Below are 20,497 nucleotides of genomic sequence, written 5' to 3'. Positions count from 1 at the left end.
GGTGAGACAACAATCAAAAGCAGGATTATTTTCCTGCTCTGATACTGCTGCCTCAAGCCTTTGCCACTTTAGTATTGAGATAAAAAGCCCAAAAGACCCATTTGTGTTAACTGCAGTTGGCCAGCTTAGCAAATGTGCTTTCCAAGTCCACTTATCATGTTTCAAAGCTTTCAAGCAAATTTGAGAATTCTGTTTTCACAAGTCATTTTAAATATCAATAAAATTCATATGATTAATTCAAAGAAAACTATTCTTTCCCAAACTTCTTTAGCTGCTGTATACTAAGTATGATTGACAGTTCTATCTGGAAGGGTGAATGTGCTGAATCAGCATAGAAAGGATTGTCCAAAATTCTGTGTTGTATTTCTGGTGCAATGCCTGGCTTTGAGCTGATAACTGTGAGAATACATAGCTGTAATCTGTTAGTCCTACGTCAGGGAAGATTAGAGGTTAAACATGTAAAGAATGAGCTAATTATGACTATCTGCTAGGATTAAGAAAATTCCTTAAGTGAATCATGGTGGAAAGGCAATCAGTTATGTCTAGCCACGTATGAAGCCATCACCTTCTGCTGTTGCTGTTGAAATGACACAACAACTTGCGATCTTAATCATATCACGTACGCCAACTTTTGATTTTGTGTGCATTCTCTTCCTTGTCAGTATCATACTCTTGTAAAAAATAATGGTGAATAGGTTTTTTTATTTTGTAAAATATGACAAACAATGAATTGTAATGGATGGCTATCACCATTTTAAGTACAGTTATATATACTGGATAGAGCCAGTGGATAGAGAGAAAAATGGATGAATTATTAAAAATATAACAACTACTTACAGTAAATGTGAGGAAATTAAAAACCCATATCTGTTTCAAAGGAAAAAACAGTGTGATTCTATTATTCTTAAATGTTTTTGTTGGAGTATGATTATGTAGGATTTTTTGTGGTAAGTATGGTGAAACTATTGAATTCTCAGAAAATAATTGCTTAGAAGGGAATGGAGCACTAATATATATGCAGAGGTAGGTTTGGTGTTTTTCCAGAACCTTTTTGTATTTTTCTCTCTTTAAAACTATTGAGATAAGCATTTGTATCCTATACAATGCTGTAGATGCTCTCACCATTGCTTTTAAACCCATTTAAAACTATTTAGCCATCAGATCATGAGTTGTGGGAACTTAATTCATTACTTCATTCATAGTTGTGGCCCTTTAGTTCCAGCAGTAAAGTTTTGTAATGTTTCATTTATCACCTTGTGTTTTTCCCTCCGCTCCCCCACCTTTAAACTCTACTCCTCATCTTTTTTTTCTCCAGTCCTGCTGAGGGGTCTTGGCCTGAAATGTCGACTACACTCTTTTCCATTGATACTGCCTGCCCTGCTGAGTTCCTCCAATATTTTGTGTTTTGCTTGGATTTCCAGCATCTGCAGTTTTTCTCTCATTTGTAATATTGCACCTTATTGTTGCATTCAAGGTCTTCTGTATTCTGTGGTGCCACATCCCTATTTCTATAATGAATCTTACTAAATTATGCCAAGTGATTCCATAGCTCATGACCTGGTAGTCTGCATGTTTGCTACTTAAAAACAAATATTGCAGTAATTATATTGACATTTTTTAATTTAAAAGTAAACCAATGACACCCCTGTTGCAGATACATGCCCAATAAGGAAGAGAACAGAGACGACTGCAGCAGCAGAACAACATGCCTACCATAACTGCTATCCAGAATCATTCAACATCTGGAAATTGCCTAGCCATAGCCTCAAAATCACGGTTAACTAAAATGACAATGCCATTAATGGGCAGGGTTTTTTTTAACTAAAAGAATTTTGCAACCAAATAATTTTACTTCACATTTGGGCAGTACTGTTCAAAGATTACTGCACTGTATACTTGTGCATAGTTTTGTATACAGTCCATACTGAATCTTCTCAGTTTTGATACCACTCCATCTTTGCTTCCTCCCTCCCTCCCTCCCCCATCACCGCCACCACCCTGCTGCATGTATTGCATTGGCTATGCTTAAGTTTGTAATGTGCAGAATAGCCTAATGCATCAAGGAAGATTGTAGGAAACATCGTAGAGTGGCAAATAAGTGTTTGATTTCTATATCATTTTGATACAGACAGACACCTGAGCTCCATGTTTTCTAAGAGGATACTGACTTGAATTTAAGTGTTTATGACAGCTAATAAACCAAAATATAGCTCATTTTATCACTTACAATGTGCATGAAATTTACACAAGTCTTCGAAGTTACATACCATTGAGGACAGAGCTTGTATGTAATAAACTGTGATGTGCATTTTCTTTCATCAGCACCGTCCTATTACAGTCAACCTGTGTATTCGCCATCTGCACCTTTGATAATGCCGGCACAACAACCACCACCTCCAGCAAAGAGGGAAAAGAAAACGGTATGGCAAGTCTGTGTGTTGTGTTTATGTGTGTACAGCTGAGTATAATTGAGGTTTAATAGTAACCGTCTTTTAAGGTATTTTGTGAAAATCATTTTGTATTGAGTTTTGCAGGTTCTATTAAATGGAACTGGAGATTATAATGTACAGTTTATTCAAACTTAATTCAGCCATTTAACACCCAACAAATTACGCAGTGGTCCCAATATTTAATTCCGTTATAAGTTTCTTTGTGGCTCATAGAAGTCAGTGAATGTGTTGAGTCTATTTTTGTTCTTAAGTTAAGAATGTTCAAAGGAATTATAATTGTCTAAAAATAACGTGCAATTTTCCAGTGCCCTCGTCAGTGAAGAGCATTTTGTTCTAGGTGAGGTGGAATATTCTGCTGATATGCATGCTGAAAATGAATTGGTATTTCTTGTACATTCAGATATCTTGTAGAAATAAACTATATGATGAGTAACCCTCACCAACTCTGTTTTGGTACAGACAGTGAATGAGGTCGTCCGCTTCAAACTAGCAACTACTGGGTAGTAACCATATTGCTATTTTGTTTGTTTATACCAGCTGGCTTCCTTCTAATCTTGTTTCATTCTTCATTTTGCCATGGTTGATTAAGTGGTATGAAAAAGAAAGGAGAATACTTATTCTTAAAATAATTCTTAAAAGATAGCACTTGCTCCAGTATGGCATCACAGAACCCCAGTAACAGTAAGCCCAACCAGAGGAAAATATGAAGTTGAAGATGGGATAAATGTCAAGGTCTATTCATTGCAGTGCCACACGTCTCTGCAAGATATCTGCAGAACAAGATTGTCAGCTCAACAGTTTTTAGTTCAGCACTGAGCTCTCCATTAGAAATAAAGCACATTGAATATCCCAGACTCTCAGAGCAGAGTTCTTTTTCATCTTTGGATAAAAAGGCAGAATTTTTAGCCAGATAATGACAATGTCTCAAATTGGTGAGAAGCCTGTCATTTACTGATCTTCAGGACACTAACAATCGCTATTTATTTGTAGCTTAATTGACTGACCCTTTTAGCAGTAAATGAAATTGCAGTTCCTAGAAAACAAACTTAAAAAAATCACACACACTGAGCACATTCATCAGGTCAGGCCACATCTAGGAAAAGAAGAACGGACTTAATGTTTCAGGCCAAAAACCCTTTATCAAGACTGATCTCAATGTTTGCCACGTTTTTCTGTTTCTATTTTTGTCATTGGCATTACAAGTGGAGGTTGAGTACTCTGCATCAAATACTGAAGCTTAGAACCTCAAACCACCTCCCATCAAGATGCACTGCACAAGGGATGCAAAATTTAAATGCAAACCAATGACACCCATATTGTAGATGCTTGCCCAATAAGGAAGAGGGCAGAGATCATTGTAGCAGCCAAGCAACATGCCTCCCATGACTGCTATCCAGAATCATTCAACATCTGGAGCCCACCTATCCATAGCCTCAAAATCACAGTTAACTAAAATTTAATACCATTAATGAGCAGATTTTTTTAAACTAAAAGAATCTTGCAACCAAATAATTTTATTTCACATTTGGGCAGCACTGTTCAAAGATAGCAGCCCTTTATACTTGTGCATAGTTTTATATACTGAATCCTGTCAGTTTTGATACCACTCCATCTTTGCTTCCTCCCACCACCACCACACCTTGCTGCATGTATTGCATTGGCTAAGCATCAGGTTGTGAGATACGGAACAGCCTAATGCATCATGGAAGAATGCGTGGAAGACACTAGCAGTGAGCCAGATGTTGAAAGGTATGAAGGAAGAGAAGTGTGTGCAGTTAATATTACAAGAAAGAAGGTGCTCAAAAAGCTGAAAGACATAAGAGTACATAAGTCACCTAGACCAGGTGAGCTTCACCCTAGGGTTCTGAAAGAGATAGCGGTAAAGATTGTGGAGGCATTAGTAATGATCTTTCAAAAATTATTGGACTCTGGCATGGTGCCAGAGGACTGGGAAATTGCAAATGTTACTCCACTCTTTAAAAAAGGAAGAAGGCAGCAGAAAAGAAATTACTGTTAGTGTCACCTCAGTGGTTGGGAAGCTGTAGGAGTCATTTGTTAAGGATGAGGTTATGGAATATTTGGTGACACAGGAGAAGATAGGACAAAGTCAGCATGGTTTCCTTAATGGAAAATCTGGACTGACAAACCTGTTGAGATTCTTTAAGGAGATCACAAGTAGAATAAAGGGGATGCAATAGATGTTTTATGTTTGAACTTTCAGAAGGCCTTTCACAAGGTGCCACGCATGAGGCTACTTACCAAGTTAAGAGTCCATGGTATTACAGGAAAGTTACTGGCATGTTTAGAGCATTGGCTGATTGGTAGGAGACAGCAAGTGGAAATAAAAGGATCCTTTTCTGGTTGGCTGTCAGTGACTAGTGGTGTTCCACATGGATCAGTGTTGGGATTGCTTTTTATGCTGTATATAAATGATTTAGATGATAGAATCGATGGCTTTGTTGCCACATTTGGTGGAGGGGCAGGTACTCTTGAGGGAAAGGTAGGCTGCGGAAGGATCTAGACAGATTAGGAGAATGGGCAAGAAAGTGGCAAATGGAATACAATATTGGAAAATGCATGGTCTTGCACTTTGGCAAAAAGAAATAAATGTGCAGACTATTTTCTAAATGGGGAGAAAATCCAAAAATCTTTCTTTCTTTTTCAATCTTTTTATTGAATTTCATATATATAAAAAAAAACTTAACATAATAATGAATAGGTTACAAATGCATTAGACTTGAAATTAATTTAATAATAGGATAACAATATCCTATTAAAATAATCAACAGGAAAAGATAGTACATTATCAATCAAGCCTATAATAATTATATGAAAAAAAATAGGAATAATCATCAAAAGAAAAAGAAAAAATTGTAAAAATACAAGCAAAAAATATATATTGAGAAAAAAAAATACTGAACTAAACTAACATGGGCAATAATAACAGTTTATTTGTATATGATAGTGCCAAAAACTCCGGAACTCCATACCAGAACAAGAATAAACAGAGAGAAGGTCTGGGAGAGGTCAAATTAATTCATATGAAAATGTCGAATGAACGGTCCCCAAGTTTCTTCAAATTTAACTGATGAGTCAAAAATAGTGCTTCTAATTTTTTCCAAGCTCAGATAAGAAATAGTTTGAGAGAGCCACTGAAATGTGGTAGGAGAATTTACTTCTTTCCAATTTTGCAATATAGACCTTCTGGCCATTAATGTTACAAAAGCAATCATTCGTCTAATTGAAGGGGAAAACTGATTACCATCCTCATTTGGTATACCAAAAATTGCAGTAATAAAATGAGGTTGTAAATCGATATTCCAAATTGAGGAAATGGTAACAAATATGTCCTTCCAATAATTATATAAGGTGGGACATGATCAAAACATATGGGTCAATGAAGCCACATCTGAATGACATCTGTCACATTGAGGGTTAATATGAGAGTAGAATCGAGCAAGTTTATCTTTAGACATATGAGCTCTATGTACAATTTTAAATTGTATTAAAGCATGTTTAGCACATATAGAAGAAGAATTAACCATTTGTAAAAATTTTTTCCCATTTTTCTATTGATATATTATATTGAAGTTCTTTTTCCCATTCTTGTTTAATTCTACCTGATATTTCTGGTTGTATCTTCATAATCATATTATAGATAAAAGCCACTAATCCCTTCTGATAGGGATTTAAGGTAAAAATCATACCTAAAGAGTCCATTGAAGTTGAATTGAGGAAGGATGGTAGAATTTTATGTAAAAAATTTCTGATTTGTAGATATCTAAAAAAGTTAGATTTAGGTAACTCAAATTTGTTGGAAAGTTGATCGAAAGACATCAGACTGCCTTCAAAAAAGAGATCACGAAAGCATTTTATACCTTTCCTTTTCCATATGCTAAAAGCTTGATCTGGCAAAGAAGATTTGAAAAAAAATTTAAGTAAAATAGGGCTATCAAGAACAAAGTTTTTCAGAGTAAAAAATTTACGAAATTGAAACCAAATTCATAAAGTATGTTTGACAACAGGGTTGGATATCTGTTTATTGAATTTAACTAAATCGGCAGAAAGAGAAGAACCCAGAACGGAGAATAGAGAATATCCCTGTGCCTCATTGCATTCTAAATTTACCCACTGTGGGCACAATGGTGAATCCAAATCTGATTTCCAATAAATTAAGTTACAAATATTATTCGCCCAATAGTAAAATCTAAAGTTAGGTAGAGCTAAACCACCATCTTTTTTAGATTTTTGTAATTGCCTTTTACTTAACCTAGGATTTTTATTTTGCCACACAAATGAAGAAATTTTTGAGTCAATGTTATCAAAAAAAGATTTAGGAATAAAAATTGGTAAAGCTTGAAATAAATATAAAAATTTTGGTAGAATCATCATTTTAATAGCATTAATCCGACCAACTAATGATAAAGATAAGGGAAACCATCTTGTAGTAAGTTGTTGAATTTGATGAAGCATAGGTAAAAAATTCAATGTAAATAAATCTTTATATTTCTTGGTAATTTTTATACCTAAATAGATAAAGTTATCATCAACAACTTTAAATGGTATCCTTTCATTCAATAACATTTGCGCGTTTAAAGGGAATAAATCACTCTTATCCAAGTTTAGTTTATTAACCAGAAAAACTACCAAATTGAGCCAACAAGGATAAAATAGCGGGAATAGACCTGTCAGGATCAGAAATATATAACAACAAGTCATCAGCATAAAGTGATAACTTGTATAATTTCTCATTGCGGGTAATACCAAAAATATTAGGAGATTCACGAATAGCAATGGCTAAAGGATCTAATGCAATATTAAACAATAAAGGACTTAAGGGACAACCTTGTCTCGTACCACGAGATAATTGAAAAAAAGAAGATCTGTAATTATTTGTAAGAACAGAAGCAACAGGTTTATGATATATTAGTTTGATCCATGATATAAAATTAGGACTAAAATTAAAATATCTCAAAGCGTTAAATAAGTATACCCATTCAACTCTATCAAAAGCTTTTTCAGCATCTAGTGAAATAACACATTCTGGAATTGTGGGTGATGAAGTATAAATTATATTAATCAATTTTCTAATATTAAAAAAGGAATACCGATTCCTAATAAAACCAGTTTGGTCTTCTGAAATAATCTGTGATAGTACCTTTTCTAACCTAATAGCTAAAATTTTTTTAAGAATCTTAGAGTCTACATTTAATAGTGATATAGGGCGATAAGATGCACATAAAGTGGGATCCTTATCTTTTTTAAGAATTAGAGAGATAGTAGCTTCATAAAAAGACTGAGGTAATCTCTTCTTAACAAATGCATCATTAAAGATTTCACATAACCAAGGGGAAAGCAAAGAAGAAAAAGTTTTTAAAAATTCTATAATATAACCATCAGGACCAGGAGCTTTCCCTGAATTCATTGATGAGATAGCCTCTCCTATTTCGACCAAAGAGATAGGAGCATCAAACAAGCTACGATCTTCATCTGTCAGTTCGGGAATATTCAAATTGCCATCAAATTCTGATTGATATAAAGATTTATAAAAATCTTGAAATGTGTTATTGATTTCTTTATGATCAGTAGTCAGATTGCCGTCTTGTTTACGAATTTTAATAATTTGTCGCTTAGTCGAGATAGCTTTAATTGGTTAGCTAGCAATTTACCAGTTCGATCACTATGGATATAAAATTGAGCCCTGGTCCTAATTAATTGATTCTCAATTGAAGAAGATAATAATAAGCTATGTTCCATTTGAAGCTCAACTCTCTTCTTATAAAGTTCTTTAGTAGGAGTCACGGAATAAATCTTATCAATTTCTTTAATTTTATCCACTAATAAAGCAATATCTAAATATCTTTGTTTTCTTTTACCGACGGAATATGAGATAATTTGTCCACGGATAAATCCAAAAATCTGAGGTGCAAAGGAACTTGGTAGTACTTGTGCAGTACACCCTAAAGGTTAACTTGCAGGTTGAGTCGGTGCTGAGGAAGGCAAATGCAATGTTAGCATTCATTTCAAGAGGTCTAGAATACAAGAGTAGAGATGTAATGCTGAGGCTTTATAAGGCACCAGTGAGGCATCACCTTGAATATTGTGAACAGTTCTAGGATCCATGTTCTCCAATCCAGGCACTGTCCTAACTTAATAATGTCAATGTTTCTTTCTAATTACTAAACAAATAGTTTGAAATTTTCTTCTTCCTTGCTAGTGACACCATGGTCATGAGGATAGCAACAATTTGAGAAAAGAGCTGTCATTGTTTTTTCAGAATATTATGATACACAAATCACTGGCCTGCCAGTTTCATCCAAATTCAAATACCCTGGACAACTGAGAAGCACTGCATGTTGCAGGGTGTGAATACCAAGACAGGTTTGAACCACTCAGGTTGAGGATGTTTAGGGATTAAAATAGAAGTTAACTGAAGGAATTTTGATCCTTTGTTATTGTTAAGATGTTCAGATTATTGTTTGGGGAGGTATTAGGACTGTACAGGTTTATGGTCACCAGCTTGATTCTGGAGTAGTTTGAGCTGATGTATTTCATGTATTTTAAGTAAAACTGCAGTTATATAATTCCATCAATTTTTGTCTTCATAATGCAAATAATGTTGGCATTGGAGCCTTATGAGAAGACCTTGGTTGACCATTGCTGATCACCTGTGCTCTGTCCACAGCAGCTATCTGGAGCTCTTGGTTGGCAGCCATTTTAGTTATCCTCCTCTATCCCACAAGTATCAGTCTGTCCTCAGCCTCTCCTCTCAGTTTAGAACAGGGGTTCCCAACCTCTTTTTATGCCATGGACTTCTACCCTTAACTGAAGGATGGGGAACCCTTGGTTTAGAGGAATAACACCTCATATTCTGCCTTGGGTGGTTTACAGCCTGACTGTTTGAACATCGTATTCTCCACGTACAGGTAAACTGCTTCCCTCAGTCCCTTGTCTCTCTTGATTGACACAGTTCTTCACACACACCACATTCTTCACATCACTCTTTCTTTGTCTAGATCAGGCATGGGCAAACTACGGCCCGCGGGCCATATGCAGCCCGTTAAGCTTTTTAATCCGGCCCACAGAACTTGATGAAATTAAACCTTGTTAACGTTTTTTCCCCGCAATTCTGGCGTTTTCCCAATAGATGACGCACTCTATATACATCTGTGGCGACCCATTTCCTGGCACATCCGAACCGGCTCACAATTAGCCAGCGTTCCGGCTAAGGGAGATAGCCTGCGGGGATTTGCGAGCACAGAGCTTTGGAGCCTCTGCGCCACGGGGGGCAGGTTGAGGGAGGCTTAAAAGTGAGGCTGGGGATTTCGAATAAAGTTTTTTTCTTCGACTGCAGTTACCGACTCCATGTCGTAATTTTAGCGCTGCATGTAGCACACCGCTACACATTGACCTTTGTTGAGGTGCAGCGTATTAGTCCACATTTGCGCTTTACTCTTTGTTCGGCTCGACCTATTTGTGTGAACAGGCGTTCAGCGTCATGAACATCAACAAAGCCAGCCACAGATCCAAGTTAATTGACCAACACCTCAGATCCATCCTGAGAATCGCCACAACAAAACTAAATCCAGACTTTGATGCGCTGGCTAAAAAGGGAGACCAACAACGCTGTTCCCACTGAAATTAAAAATAAGTTTCTTCGTTGTGTTATGTAAAAAATGCATTTGAAAATATTTTTTTCAATAAGCCTTACATGTTACATGTCATTCCTGTTAAGTGATGGACATGAGTAGTGCGCAGGTGCACGTACGTTCTCAAAAGCTCCAGATCAAATAACGCGCTCCACATACTGGCGCGCTGTCAGTGTTCTGCCTTTGCGCTGGTCGTTGTTGAGTTTTGGCACAGGGGACAATTGAATAAGAAGGAGCAGGACAAGTAGACCTGCATCTCCTACCGTTTTTGAAATAAAGACAGTCAGGAGGAGAGTGATGATGATAATATCTTGAAGGATAACAGAATTTTCAGTGCTTTAAAATAATAACTGTTACTATTAAAAAAAGCTGTATTTTATTCATTTAATTTTCAGTGTTTTAAAAGTCATTTCAATAAATAGCTAAATACCGTGGGACTTCAAAGACAGATATTTTGTTTAATGCATTTGTTCATTTTCAATTGAAATTAAAGCACATGTTTTCTACATATCCCATGATATTTTATTTTCTCTTCTGAGGTGTATTACCAAAACACTCCGTCCATCTGCTCCTGGTCCGGCCCCCCTGTCAAATTTTAGAACCCTTTGTGGCCCTCAAGTCAAAAAGTTTGCCCACCCTTGCCTTAACCACTTGGCTATGCTTTCCCTTTATCATTCTATCTGCCCATTAGACATATAGCATTCTCACCCTTCTCTCTCTGCCAATCACAGCATTCCTGGCCACTATCCATTATGTGCAGCCTTTTGTTTCCACTTAACACATCCTAGCCTTTGTCACTAATTCAATTCTTCCCTCCTTTGTCTGCCTTTCACAGTTCTTTACTTGGATCTAGGGCTTGCCAGCTCTTGTTCCATCCCTTCCTTGTTCTTGCAATCTCACCTCTTTAACTTTCAGTCCAGATTAGGGGCCTTGACCTGAAACTTTAACTTTACCCTCCACAATTGCTGCCTGACCTACTGAATTCCTCCAGTTTCTTGTCCATTGTTTTAGATTCCAGGATCTCTCAGTCTGTTGTGTCACAATTTGTAGGCATTAGTCTGTTATAATTTTATCATGTTTGGCGCTGCTCTCTTAGAATCTCAACCTTCAGCACTTTCAATCATAGATTGCTAGTGTCAGCTGCATTTTATTTCACTCAATCAATTCAGGTGTATGGCATATCTGGCAGATTGGATTCAATCTAGGACTAGTTTCAGAACTGCATATATTTATAAAGGTAAGCAAGTAGACATAATCAAGAGTTTTATGTGCAATGCCAGAGGTTAATAGACAGCTATAGGGAAAAAAGTTATTTGTTGCTAGGTTAATACATCATTTATTTGTTTTTGACCACTTCGTTTCGTATAAAATTTGTGGTTCTTTTTTTGAGTGGCTGTGTTGTTCTGGATTGCTATTGCTCTTTCTTTCATGTGCATACACAGTCAATTTGAAAAACTTAAGGCTATGCTGCTGCTGAGGCACTATGTTCCAAGGGTGTTTCACTTTTCCTCTCTTTTAGATTACATTAAAACAGAATAGGATTGGTTATGTTAAAAACAAAGCTAGTTCTGCCATCTTGTGAAAATACCCCAGCATTTATCTTAAGTCAGAGTATTACATCTTGTAAACCTCAAATTTATTTGAGGCTTAATCAAAAAGAGCTAATTTAGTTATCACAGCTTCCAGATACATCCAGCAGTGCAATTTCTTGATTCTTTTCTATTCTGAATGATTTTGGGGGCAGGATGCTAGTGCAATGCTATTATAACACCAGTTACCCAGGTTCAATTCCACCTGGGAGTTTGAACGTTCTCTGCGTGACTGTGTGGGTTTCCTCTGGGTGCTCTGGTTTTCTCACACGTTCCAAAGATGCGGGTTAGTACATTAATTGGTCACATGGGGTATCATTTGGCAGCACAGGTTCATTGGGCCATGTTCTATCTCTACATAAATAAGTGAGTGGGAATATGGAATTCGTGTAGAATTACTGTAAATGATGTTTGCTTGGTATGGATTCATGGGCTAAAGGACTTGTTTCTATGCTGTATTCTCTAACATTTTCATGTATTTCACATTATTTACATGAGAAGAAATTAAAGTTCGAAACTTGAAATCAAGCGTAATGACCAACACTTTCCTACCATAAAGCTAGAGAAATTATTTATACTACTCAATTTGCATGACATCTGTTTATATTTCAGAGCAAGGAATGTTTAGTTTACAAAATGGTTTTTTTTAAACCTGTGTTGTAAATAAAAATTTAAATTTTGGAATCTTTTCTGTAGATTAGAATCCGTGACCCAAATCAAGGAGGCAAAGACATCACTGAAGAAATAATGTCAGGCGGAGGTGGAAGTAGGAACCCAACACCTCCTGTTGGGAGGCCAAACACCACACCCACTCCACCTCAGGTAGTGAGAATTTATCTGATGACTTCAATATAATGAACAATAATTCAAAGCACATCGGTGGTTGTCAAGAGTTGAGAATTGTATTCATCTTTTCAGTTCTCTCTTATTTTGGACCATTCTAACATATACAACAGGATCTTCACCAAAGCAATATCCTAGAGTTGTGATAAGCACCATCAGAACTGGTGTGTCAAAGAATATTTAACAACTGGGGCAAGTTGTCATTGGAAGAATTTACATGCCTTAATGAGATTGTGGGAGTTTGTGTTATGAATCTTCCTAATTTGCAACTACAACACTATTAATTATAAAAAAAATTGTCTGAATGGCAGCAGAATGGGCATTAGTTAGTCTATTTTTTAATAATGTTCATAAATGATATAGATGAAGGCATGAAATTTATAACTATTAAATTTTCCGATGACATAAGATTGGAAGAAAAATAAGTTGTGAAGAGGAGACGAGAATACTACACAGGCTTTAGATAAAAGTACATTCATAGAGAAAGATCATGTAAAAGGATTGTGACTTTGTAAATTTTGCTGACAACTAGTTAGGGAAGCTGACTGAATGTTAACGATTATTGCTAAGGAGATTGTATATAAAGGTAGGGAAGGTATCCTTCTGTTATGTCGAGTACTGCGTGCAACATTGAATACTTTATTTACATAAGGAAGTTAGGCATTAGAAGGGTATAGAAGTGGCAAACGGGAATGAAGAAGTGAAGAGGGAGTTGCACGAATAAGAGAACATAACAGTACTTAGGATATTCTGCAGGGATCATCTAATGAAGGCATCTGGGTAGAACCTAAGAATGAAGGAAGCAGTCGCTTTGCTCAGGGTATATTATAGAATCCCAATGGTCAGAATATATTTAAGGGAAAGATATGAAAGCAAATAGCAGAAAGGTGCCAAGGCAATAATGTTATGGGGGGGGGGAGGGGTGTTAACTTTTCCAAAGTTGACCGGATTTGCTGAGTTCAACAAGAATAGATAGGGGTAGAATTTGTGAAGTGCATCCAAGTATTTTTTTGAGGAAATAAGTGGGAATTTGAAAAGAGATTGGACAGAGGCGATGTTACCTTGAGGAATGTAACAGTAGTTAGAAGTGTTGGTGGGAGAGCACTTTGGGGCAGTGACCATAATTCCAGGTTTCAACGTAATTATGGAATGAGATGAGGTTGATCTTCAAGTTAATGTCTTGAATTGGTTAGAGGGTGATTTCAGGGAGTTAGTAAGTGCTAAGGGATGGTATAGTTAAGTGTGAAAGGTAAAGGCAGCAAGATTAAGGGATATTGGCAGTTTGATTGCGAGAAAAGAAAGAAAACAAATGGCAGGTATAGGTGTTTGGATCTTGAGCGTCTCCTGAGGAATAGTGTGAAGGAGAGAACTTAAAATATGCTTGGCAAGCAAAAATAAGGAGAATCCCAAGACATTCTATAAGTATATCAGGAACAAGATGGTAGCTGGTGAAAGAATTGGTTTGCTTGAGAGCCAAAGTTTTAATCTGTTTGTGGGGGTGAGGGAACAGAAGGATGTGGACATTATCCTAAATCAATACTACTTCGCCAAGAAGTGTGTGAAAGATAGTGAATTTAGGCAAAGTCACGTTGATAATCCAGACCATGTCAGTATTGAGAAGTTGGAGGTCTTAGATGGGTTGCATAAGGAACTTTGTAAACGTCAGGCTTGATGGGGAGTTGAGTATAGGAGCAAAGATGTCCTTCTGCAGTTGTACAGGGCCCTGGTGAGACCACACCTGGAGTATTGTGTGCAGTTTTGGTCTCCAAATTTGAGGAAGGACATTCTTGCTATTGAGGGAGTGCAGTGCAGGTTCACAAGGTTAATTCCTGGGATGCCGGGACTGTCATATGTTGAAAGATTGGAGCGACTGAGCTTGTATACACTGGAACTTAGAAGGATGAGAGGGGATCTGATTGAAACATACAAGGGATTTGGCAGGCTAGAGGCAGGAAACACATTCCTGGTGTTGGGGGAGCCTGGAACCAGAGGCCACAGTTTAAGAATAGGGGGTAGGCCATTTAGAATGGAGTTGAGGAAAATCTTTTTCACCAAGAGAGTTGTGGATCTCTGGAATGCTCTGCCTCAGAAGGCAGTGGAGGCCAATTCTCTGGATACTTTCAACAAAGAGTTAAATAGAGCTCTTGTGGATAGCAGAGTCAAGGGATATGGGGAGAAGGCAGGAACGGGGTACTGATTGTGTATGATCAGCCATGATCACAGTGAATGGCGGTGCTGGCTCGAAGGGCCTACTCCTGTACCTGTTGTCTATAATGAAGGTATTTGAATCTCCCTGAGTCACAACTGAGGTGTTAGAAGACTGGAGGATAACTGGTGTTGTTCCTTTTATTTAAGAAATGCTGCAGTGATAAACCAGGTAACTATAGGTTGGTGATCCTTGTGTTATCAGTCAGAAATTTGTTGAAGAAAATCTTAAAGAATGTTTAGAAATCCGTCTGGAAAGAAAAATAGTGGATTCTCGGAAACAGGAAGTTTGAAGGCGAGACATTAGACTTTGTCTAAATTGATTTTAGTAAGGTATTTGGTAATGGTCCTGAATCCAGCAGGTTAAGTAAGGTGAGCTGGCTGATAGGATTTAAAATTAACTTGTTAATTAAAATTTAATTTTAAGATTTAAAATTAACTTTTTCTGATTCAAAGTTTATGATTGATGGGTGTACCTCAAAGATTGGTGTTGGGATCCTTGTTTGTTACATTAATGACTTTGAATGTAGGAGCTATGATGTAAGTTTTTAGATTACAAAGTTGGTAGTGGTGTATATTGTGAGGAAGATGAGTGGGATGCAGATCAGATGGAAAATTGGTAGAGCACTGGCAGGTGGAATTTAATCCAAACAAGTTTGAGGTAATGCATATTTGGGAAATCAAATAGGGTAGGGCATCACTCAGTGGCCACATCATTAGGTACCTCCTATACCTAAAAAAAGTAACTACTGAATGTAAGTTCATAAACTTCTACTCTTGTAGCCCATCCACTTCAAGGTTGGATGTGTTGTGCATTCAGAGATGCTCTTCTGCACACCACTGTTGTAATGTGTGGTTATTTGAGTTACTGTTGCCTTCCTGTCAACTTGAACCAGTCTGGCCATTCTTCTCTGATTCCTCATTTTCAAGGCAGTTTTGCTCATAGAACAGCCACTCACTGGATGTTTTTTTTGTTTCTCACCCATTCTCTGTAAACTCTAAAGAAGGTTGTGCATGAAAATCACAGGAGATCAACTGTTTCTGAGATATTCACCAACAGTCATTCCATGGTCAAAGTCACTTGAAACACATTTCTTCCCCATTCTGAACAACAACAGAACCTCTTGACCATGTCTGCATGCTTTTATGCATTGGGTAGCTGCCACAAGACTGGCTGATTAGATATTACATTAACGAGCAGGTGCTCCCAGCAAAGTGGCCTTTAAGTATATATAGGCTGCTCAGAAATTTTGATGAACAGAGGAACCTTGGGATCAGGGCCATAATGCCCAGAAAATGAAAATTCAGGTAGCTGAGGTGGTGAAGTAGGCATATAACACATTTGCCTTCATAGATCATAGAATGTAAAAGTTTGGCTATTATGTTGCAACTTTGCAAATTATTGGTTCGATTACACTTGGGCATTGCTTGCTGTTCTGGTTGCCATACTTGAATGTGCTGATGCCAGAGGTAGAGTTCAGAGATTTGCCAGGATGTTGTCTAGAGTGGAGGACTTCAGATTTGGGGGAGACTGGATAGTGTTGGTTTGTTTTCCCTGGAACGAAGAAGGTCAGAAGTATATAAAATTATAAGAGGCATAGGCTGAGGTAGACAGAATCTTTTTCTCTTGGTAGGATTATCACAAACAAGAGCATATGTTATTGATATTGAAGGAAGGAGTTGTAAAGGGGATCTGAGCAAAAATTTATTTTTAGACAAGGATTGGAAGGATTTTTAACCAGTGTGGAGAAATGGGATAAGTCTAGGTGGGCAGAAAGGTTGGCATGGGTACCTTATCCTGTGTTGTACAGCTATGACTCAGTACTAAGGTTTTCCTGGTTAAACAGGAAATAGTGAAAATAGTCAGCAGGTCGGGCAAAAATGATAAGAAACCCAGAGTGAATGTTTCGGGTTGAAGTCCATTTACTATTTCTACGCCAAAGTAGATAGATCCCCGATAATCAAGAAATTGAAAAGTTACCGTACAGAGGTGGGAATATAAAATTATGTTCTCATCAGCCATGAGCTTTCAAAATGACTGGGCAAGCATTAGGGGTTAAGTAGCCTACTCCTGTTCATAATTCATATATTCAAGAATTTCGGCTTCACTCTATAAATGGCACTACTGATTTCCATTTGCAATTAAATGAAATGATTCCCAACCAAACTGTCATATTGTTCTCTTCTACTTCTGCCTGCATTACTTTTGTTGACCACTAAGTTAGCTTATAGATGAAGGAATTTTGGAATGTTTCCCTTGACCCTCATCAATTTTCACAAATGCACCAAAGAAAGAATCCTATTTAGATGCATCAAGGCTTGATCTAGCAACTGCTCTGTCCATGATGGCAAGAAACTACAGAGTTGCAGGCACAACTCAGCTCATCACAGAAACCAGCTCCCAGTGAATGGACTGTGCCTACGCTTCTTGCTACCTTGGTAAAGCAGCTAACATAATCAAAGATGCCACCCACCCCAGTCATTCTCTCCACCCTCCCTCTATCAGATAGAAAATACAAAAGCCTGAAAACACATACCATCTGATTGAAGGACAGTTTCTACCCTGCTATTATATAATTATTGAATGGTCCTTTAGTATGCTTAGATGGTCTGTTGACCTCAGAATCTGCCTTGCTGTGGCCTTGTGTATAACAGTCTACAGGGGCACTGAACTTTCTCTGTGTTGTGACATTTATTCTACACTGCTATTATTTTACCTTGTACTACCTCAGTGTGCTGTTCTGATGAATTAATCTGTACGGATGGAATGCAAGATATGTTTTTCACTGTACTTCAGTACATTGACAGTAATAAGCCAATTTACCAAATTATAGCTTCTTCATACTCAGAATATCTGTGTGTTGTCCACAAGGCAACTGGCGTAAGGCCCATCCACTATTTTAGTTATTAGCACCTAAGGTAGCATGTGGTGCTTAAGTGTCGTAATGACAAATTCACTGAAGGTGACTGCGTACATTTTGGCTGAATTTCTACAGCCTGAGGTGTGTGAAGTCTGATTGCCTTTTGGAGCAGCTGCTGAGCTGCCAGCTGTCCTTGCTGACAGAAGAAGTATTGTTGCCAAACCTCTAGCCCAAATGTTTGAAAAAAATTCCATGCATATAATCCAACTTACATAATGCAAATGACAAGTAATTGAGCTTCCACATTTAATTTTAAGATAAACTAAATTGAGGGTTTAAAAGATCTTTAATTCAGTACTGTTGAAGAAATAGGAAGTAATTTTTGCTTACCAGGTCAGAGAAGTTGAAAACTGGAAAATATTTTTCAAAGTGCATTGGAGTTGAGCATTAGAGGGAGACACTATTGATTACAGAGCCTTTTTTTTTAGCTTTTCGGCTTATTTTTAAACTACTGGAACTGAATTACAGCAGTATAATTACTACATAATGTAATTACTGATATTAAAACTGTAATGTGAAGATTTGCTGAAATGAAACAATGAAATGTATGCTTACACATCTTGTTTGAAATGTTGTCTGTGTTTCATGTCATATTAAACTTTATTTGTTTGTCTTCAATGTTACAAGATTCATGTTCCCGCTGAGTTAAACTGAAGTTACAATTAAAATGTGCATTAGATTGCTCATAATTGCCCCCGAATTTAGACTATGGATATATCCATTCCAGTTATTTGCTGATTTATTTTGTAATAGATAGGGTATTTTAAGGTGTGTGTATGGGAGGGGAGAGGTCCTGATAATTTTCTTCTCAATGAAAAATTTCATTCAGCACTCCTTCAAAATCAAAATCTCTGATTGTCAATGTGACTTAAAGTGGCTACTATCATGGATTCAGAATGATGGATTTGTCTCCGTAGTTGAGGTATACTATGACCTGTAGGTAGAACTCAGGAAATGACTATTTGTAAGTTTTTGCTCTTAAAATTTATCCTATTTGTCTCCATCACTTATGAGAAAATGAAGATTGACACAGAGAAAGAATCTGTCCCATTCCATTTTTTCCAATTTTCTTTTCCATTTTCCTTTTCATCACTTTCCTGACAGTTAAAGATCTATGTTGATGATACTTGAGGGCGTCTGAAATTAGGAATTTACTAACAACAATCAAATGTTTTTAAAGCAATAGAATAACTGCATACAGGACTTATAAAAGCCTTCAAATTCCAAACTAAAGTTTTATTTAGAAATATTAAATTGATTTAAACAGATTTATGTTGTATTCTGACATTCAGTGATGCAGACATCGGATTTAGATAATTGCCGAGTTAAAGTAATTTGCAATTCAATTCTTTAAAGTTACTCCCTATCTTAACTGGTTACAACATCTTTAAAAATTGCCAAGTTAATTTTCTGGTCAAGCACACTATTTATATTCATTATTTCATGATGATAATCTTTTGGAAAAAATCTGCTGCATGTTAATGTTGCAATAAGAGGTTAATAGAAGAGAGGAAAACATTGAATTGAACTTTTTATATTGCAAGTATTGGCCAGTCCTGAATCAAAAAGGACTCTTGAGGGGAACACTGAGAACTTATTAGCAATGTTCTGTCTGTTTGTCTTTCCTGCTGTTGTTAATGGTTAATCCTGTTTTCTTTCCCTTCTCATTCCTGCTTACTCCATCTTTCTTTGGTTTTGTTTTATTTTAATTTATTGACCTATTACGAAATTTCATGGTAAACTGTTTTACATACTTTCCTCTCGTTATGTGTTCCATGTGCTAGTTTTTGTGTCCGCACCCTCATTATCCTCACCTATTGTACCTCAAATCCCAGCAGCTGCCCAGTCAGGTTGCAGATCATGCACCAGTTTTTGGAACTGTGGAAAATACTCACGTGGCATCAAATGTGGACTTCAAGCAAGGTTTGTTCATTTCTACTCTGGCATAGTTCTTGTAATATTTCAACTGGCAGCTATTATTCTTTGAGTATTGACCATCTAGTGGGAGAAGTGAATCAAAGGATCCCTTTTTCATTTTGCAGATCGTCTTCCAGTCAGGTAGCTGCCAAGAGATACTTGTGTGAAATTTTATGTGTAGCTTGATTCACTTTAAGTCTGATTTTCAGTAGTTTAACTAATTTAGTTTCATTTACATTATCTGTGGAAGAAAATTTCCAACTGACACTGAAGACTTCGCATTAACTAGTTTTCACAGTACCACAAGTATCTATTATTGCCCTCTTGTATATGTTTATATTAGCAGTTAGGTTTCTTTTTGTGCTTGATACCAGTTATGTTAAAAATTAGCAGAAGAAATCATGGAAGAGTATGTCTAATATTTCACAGTAATAATTGCAATAGATTTTGACTCTATTGGAAGTTTCTACTGAAGTAGCATGAGCAACTAGCCTTGATTATTTTCCAATGCGCAGGTCTAAAACAGAAAGTAATGGGTTGCCAGTAAATTAGGTAGTATAGCAATTAGTGTAACTATAACAGTGCAAACAATCTGGGTTCAATTCCACTACTGTCTGTCATGACGCTGTTCTCTCTTGACCACGTGGGTTTCCTCTGGGAACTCCAGTTTCCTCCCACATTCCAAAGATGTAAGGGTTAGTTGGTCACATGGGTGTAAGTGGGTGGCATGAATTTGCTGGGTTTAGAAGGACCTGTGACCATGTTGTCCATCCAAGTAGAAATAAAAATAAATTATAGTCAAGTTGCCTCATGTTAGCTCATATAATGCTTAAAGACAGATTTATTCAGAAAATGAAAACCTGTCCATTTTGCTCTATTTAAGAAAGTCATTTTCAATTCCTTTGACAAAACAGTACAGATAG

At 36.9% G+C, this 20,497-nt stretch overlaps 1 protein-coding gene across 9 annotated transcripts in view; it reads left to right on the top strand.

Moving 5' to 3' along the window:
* LOC132382001 (eukaryotic translation initiation factor 4 gamma 3-like) overlaps positions 1-20,497 on the top strand; it is a 315,701-nt gene that overhangs the window by 199,062 nt on the left and 96,142 nt on the right. For 8 of the 9 annotated variants that reach the window (XM_059951770.1, XM_059951769.1, XM_059951766.1 and 5 more), the window contains 3 exons: positions 2,323-2,420; positions 12,385-12,510; positions 19,493-19,580. In XM_059951770.1, the coding sequence (XP_059807753.1) occupies positions 2,323-2,420; positions 12,385-12,510; positions 19,493-19,580 (312 nt within the window). The remainder of the gene's footprint in view (positions 1-2,322; positions 2,421-12,384; positions 12,511-19,492; positions 19,581-20,497) is intronic. The other variant, XM_059951767.1, reaches the window with a different exon arrangement.

Source organism: Hypanus sabinus, chromosome 27, assembly GCF_030144855.1.
Source record: "Hypanus sabinus isolate sHypSab1 chromosome 27, sHypSab1.hap1, whole genome shotgun sequence".
Lineage (NCBI taxonomy): Eukaryota > Metazoa > Chordata > Chondrichthyes > Myliobatiformes > Dasyatidae > Hypanus > Hypanus sabinus.
This window is presented reverse-complemented; position numbering and strand designations above follow the sequence as displayed.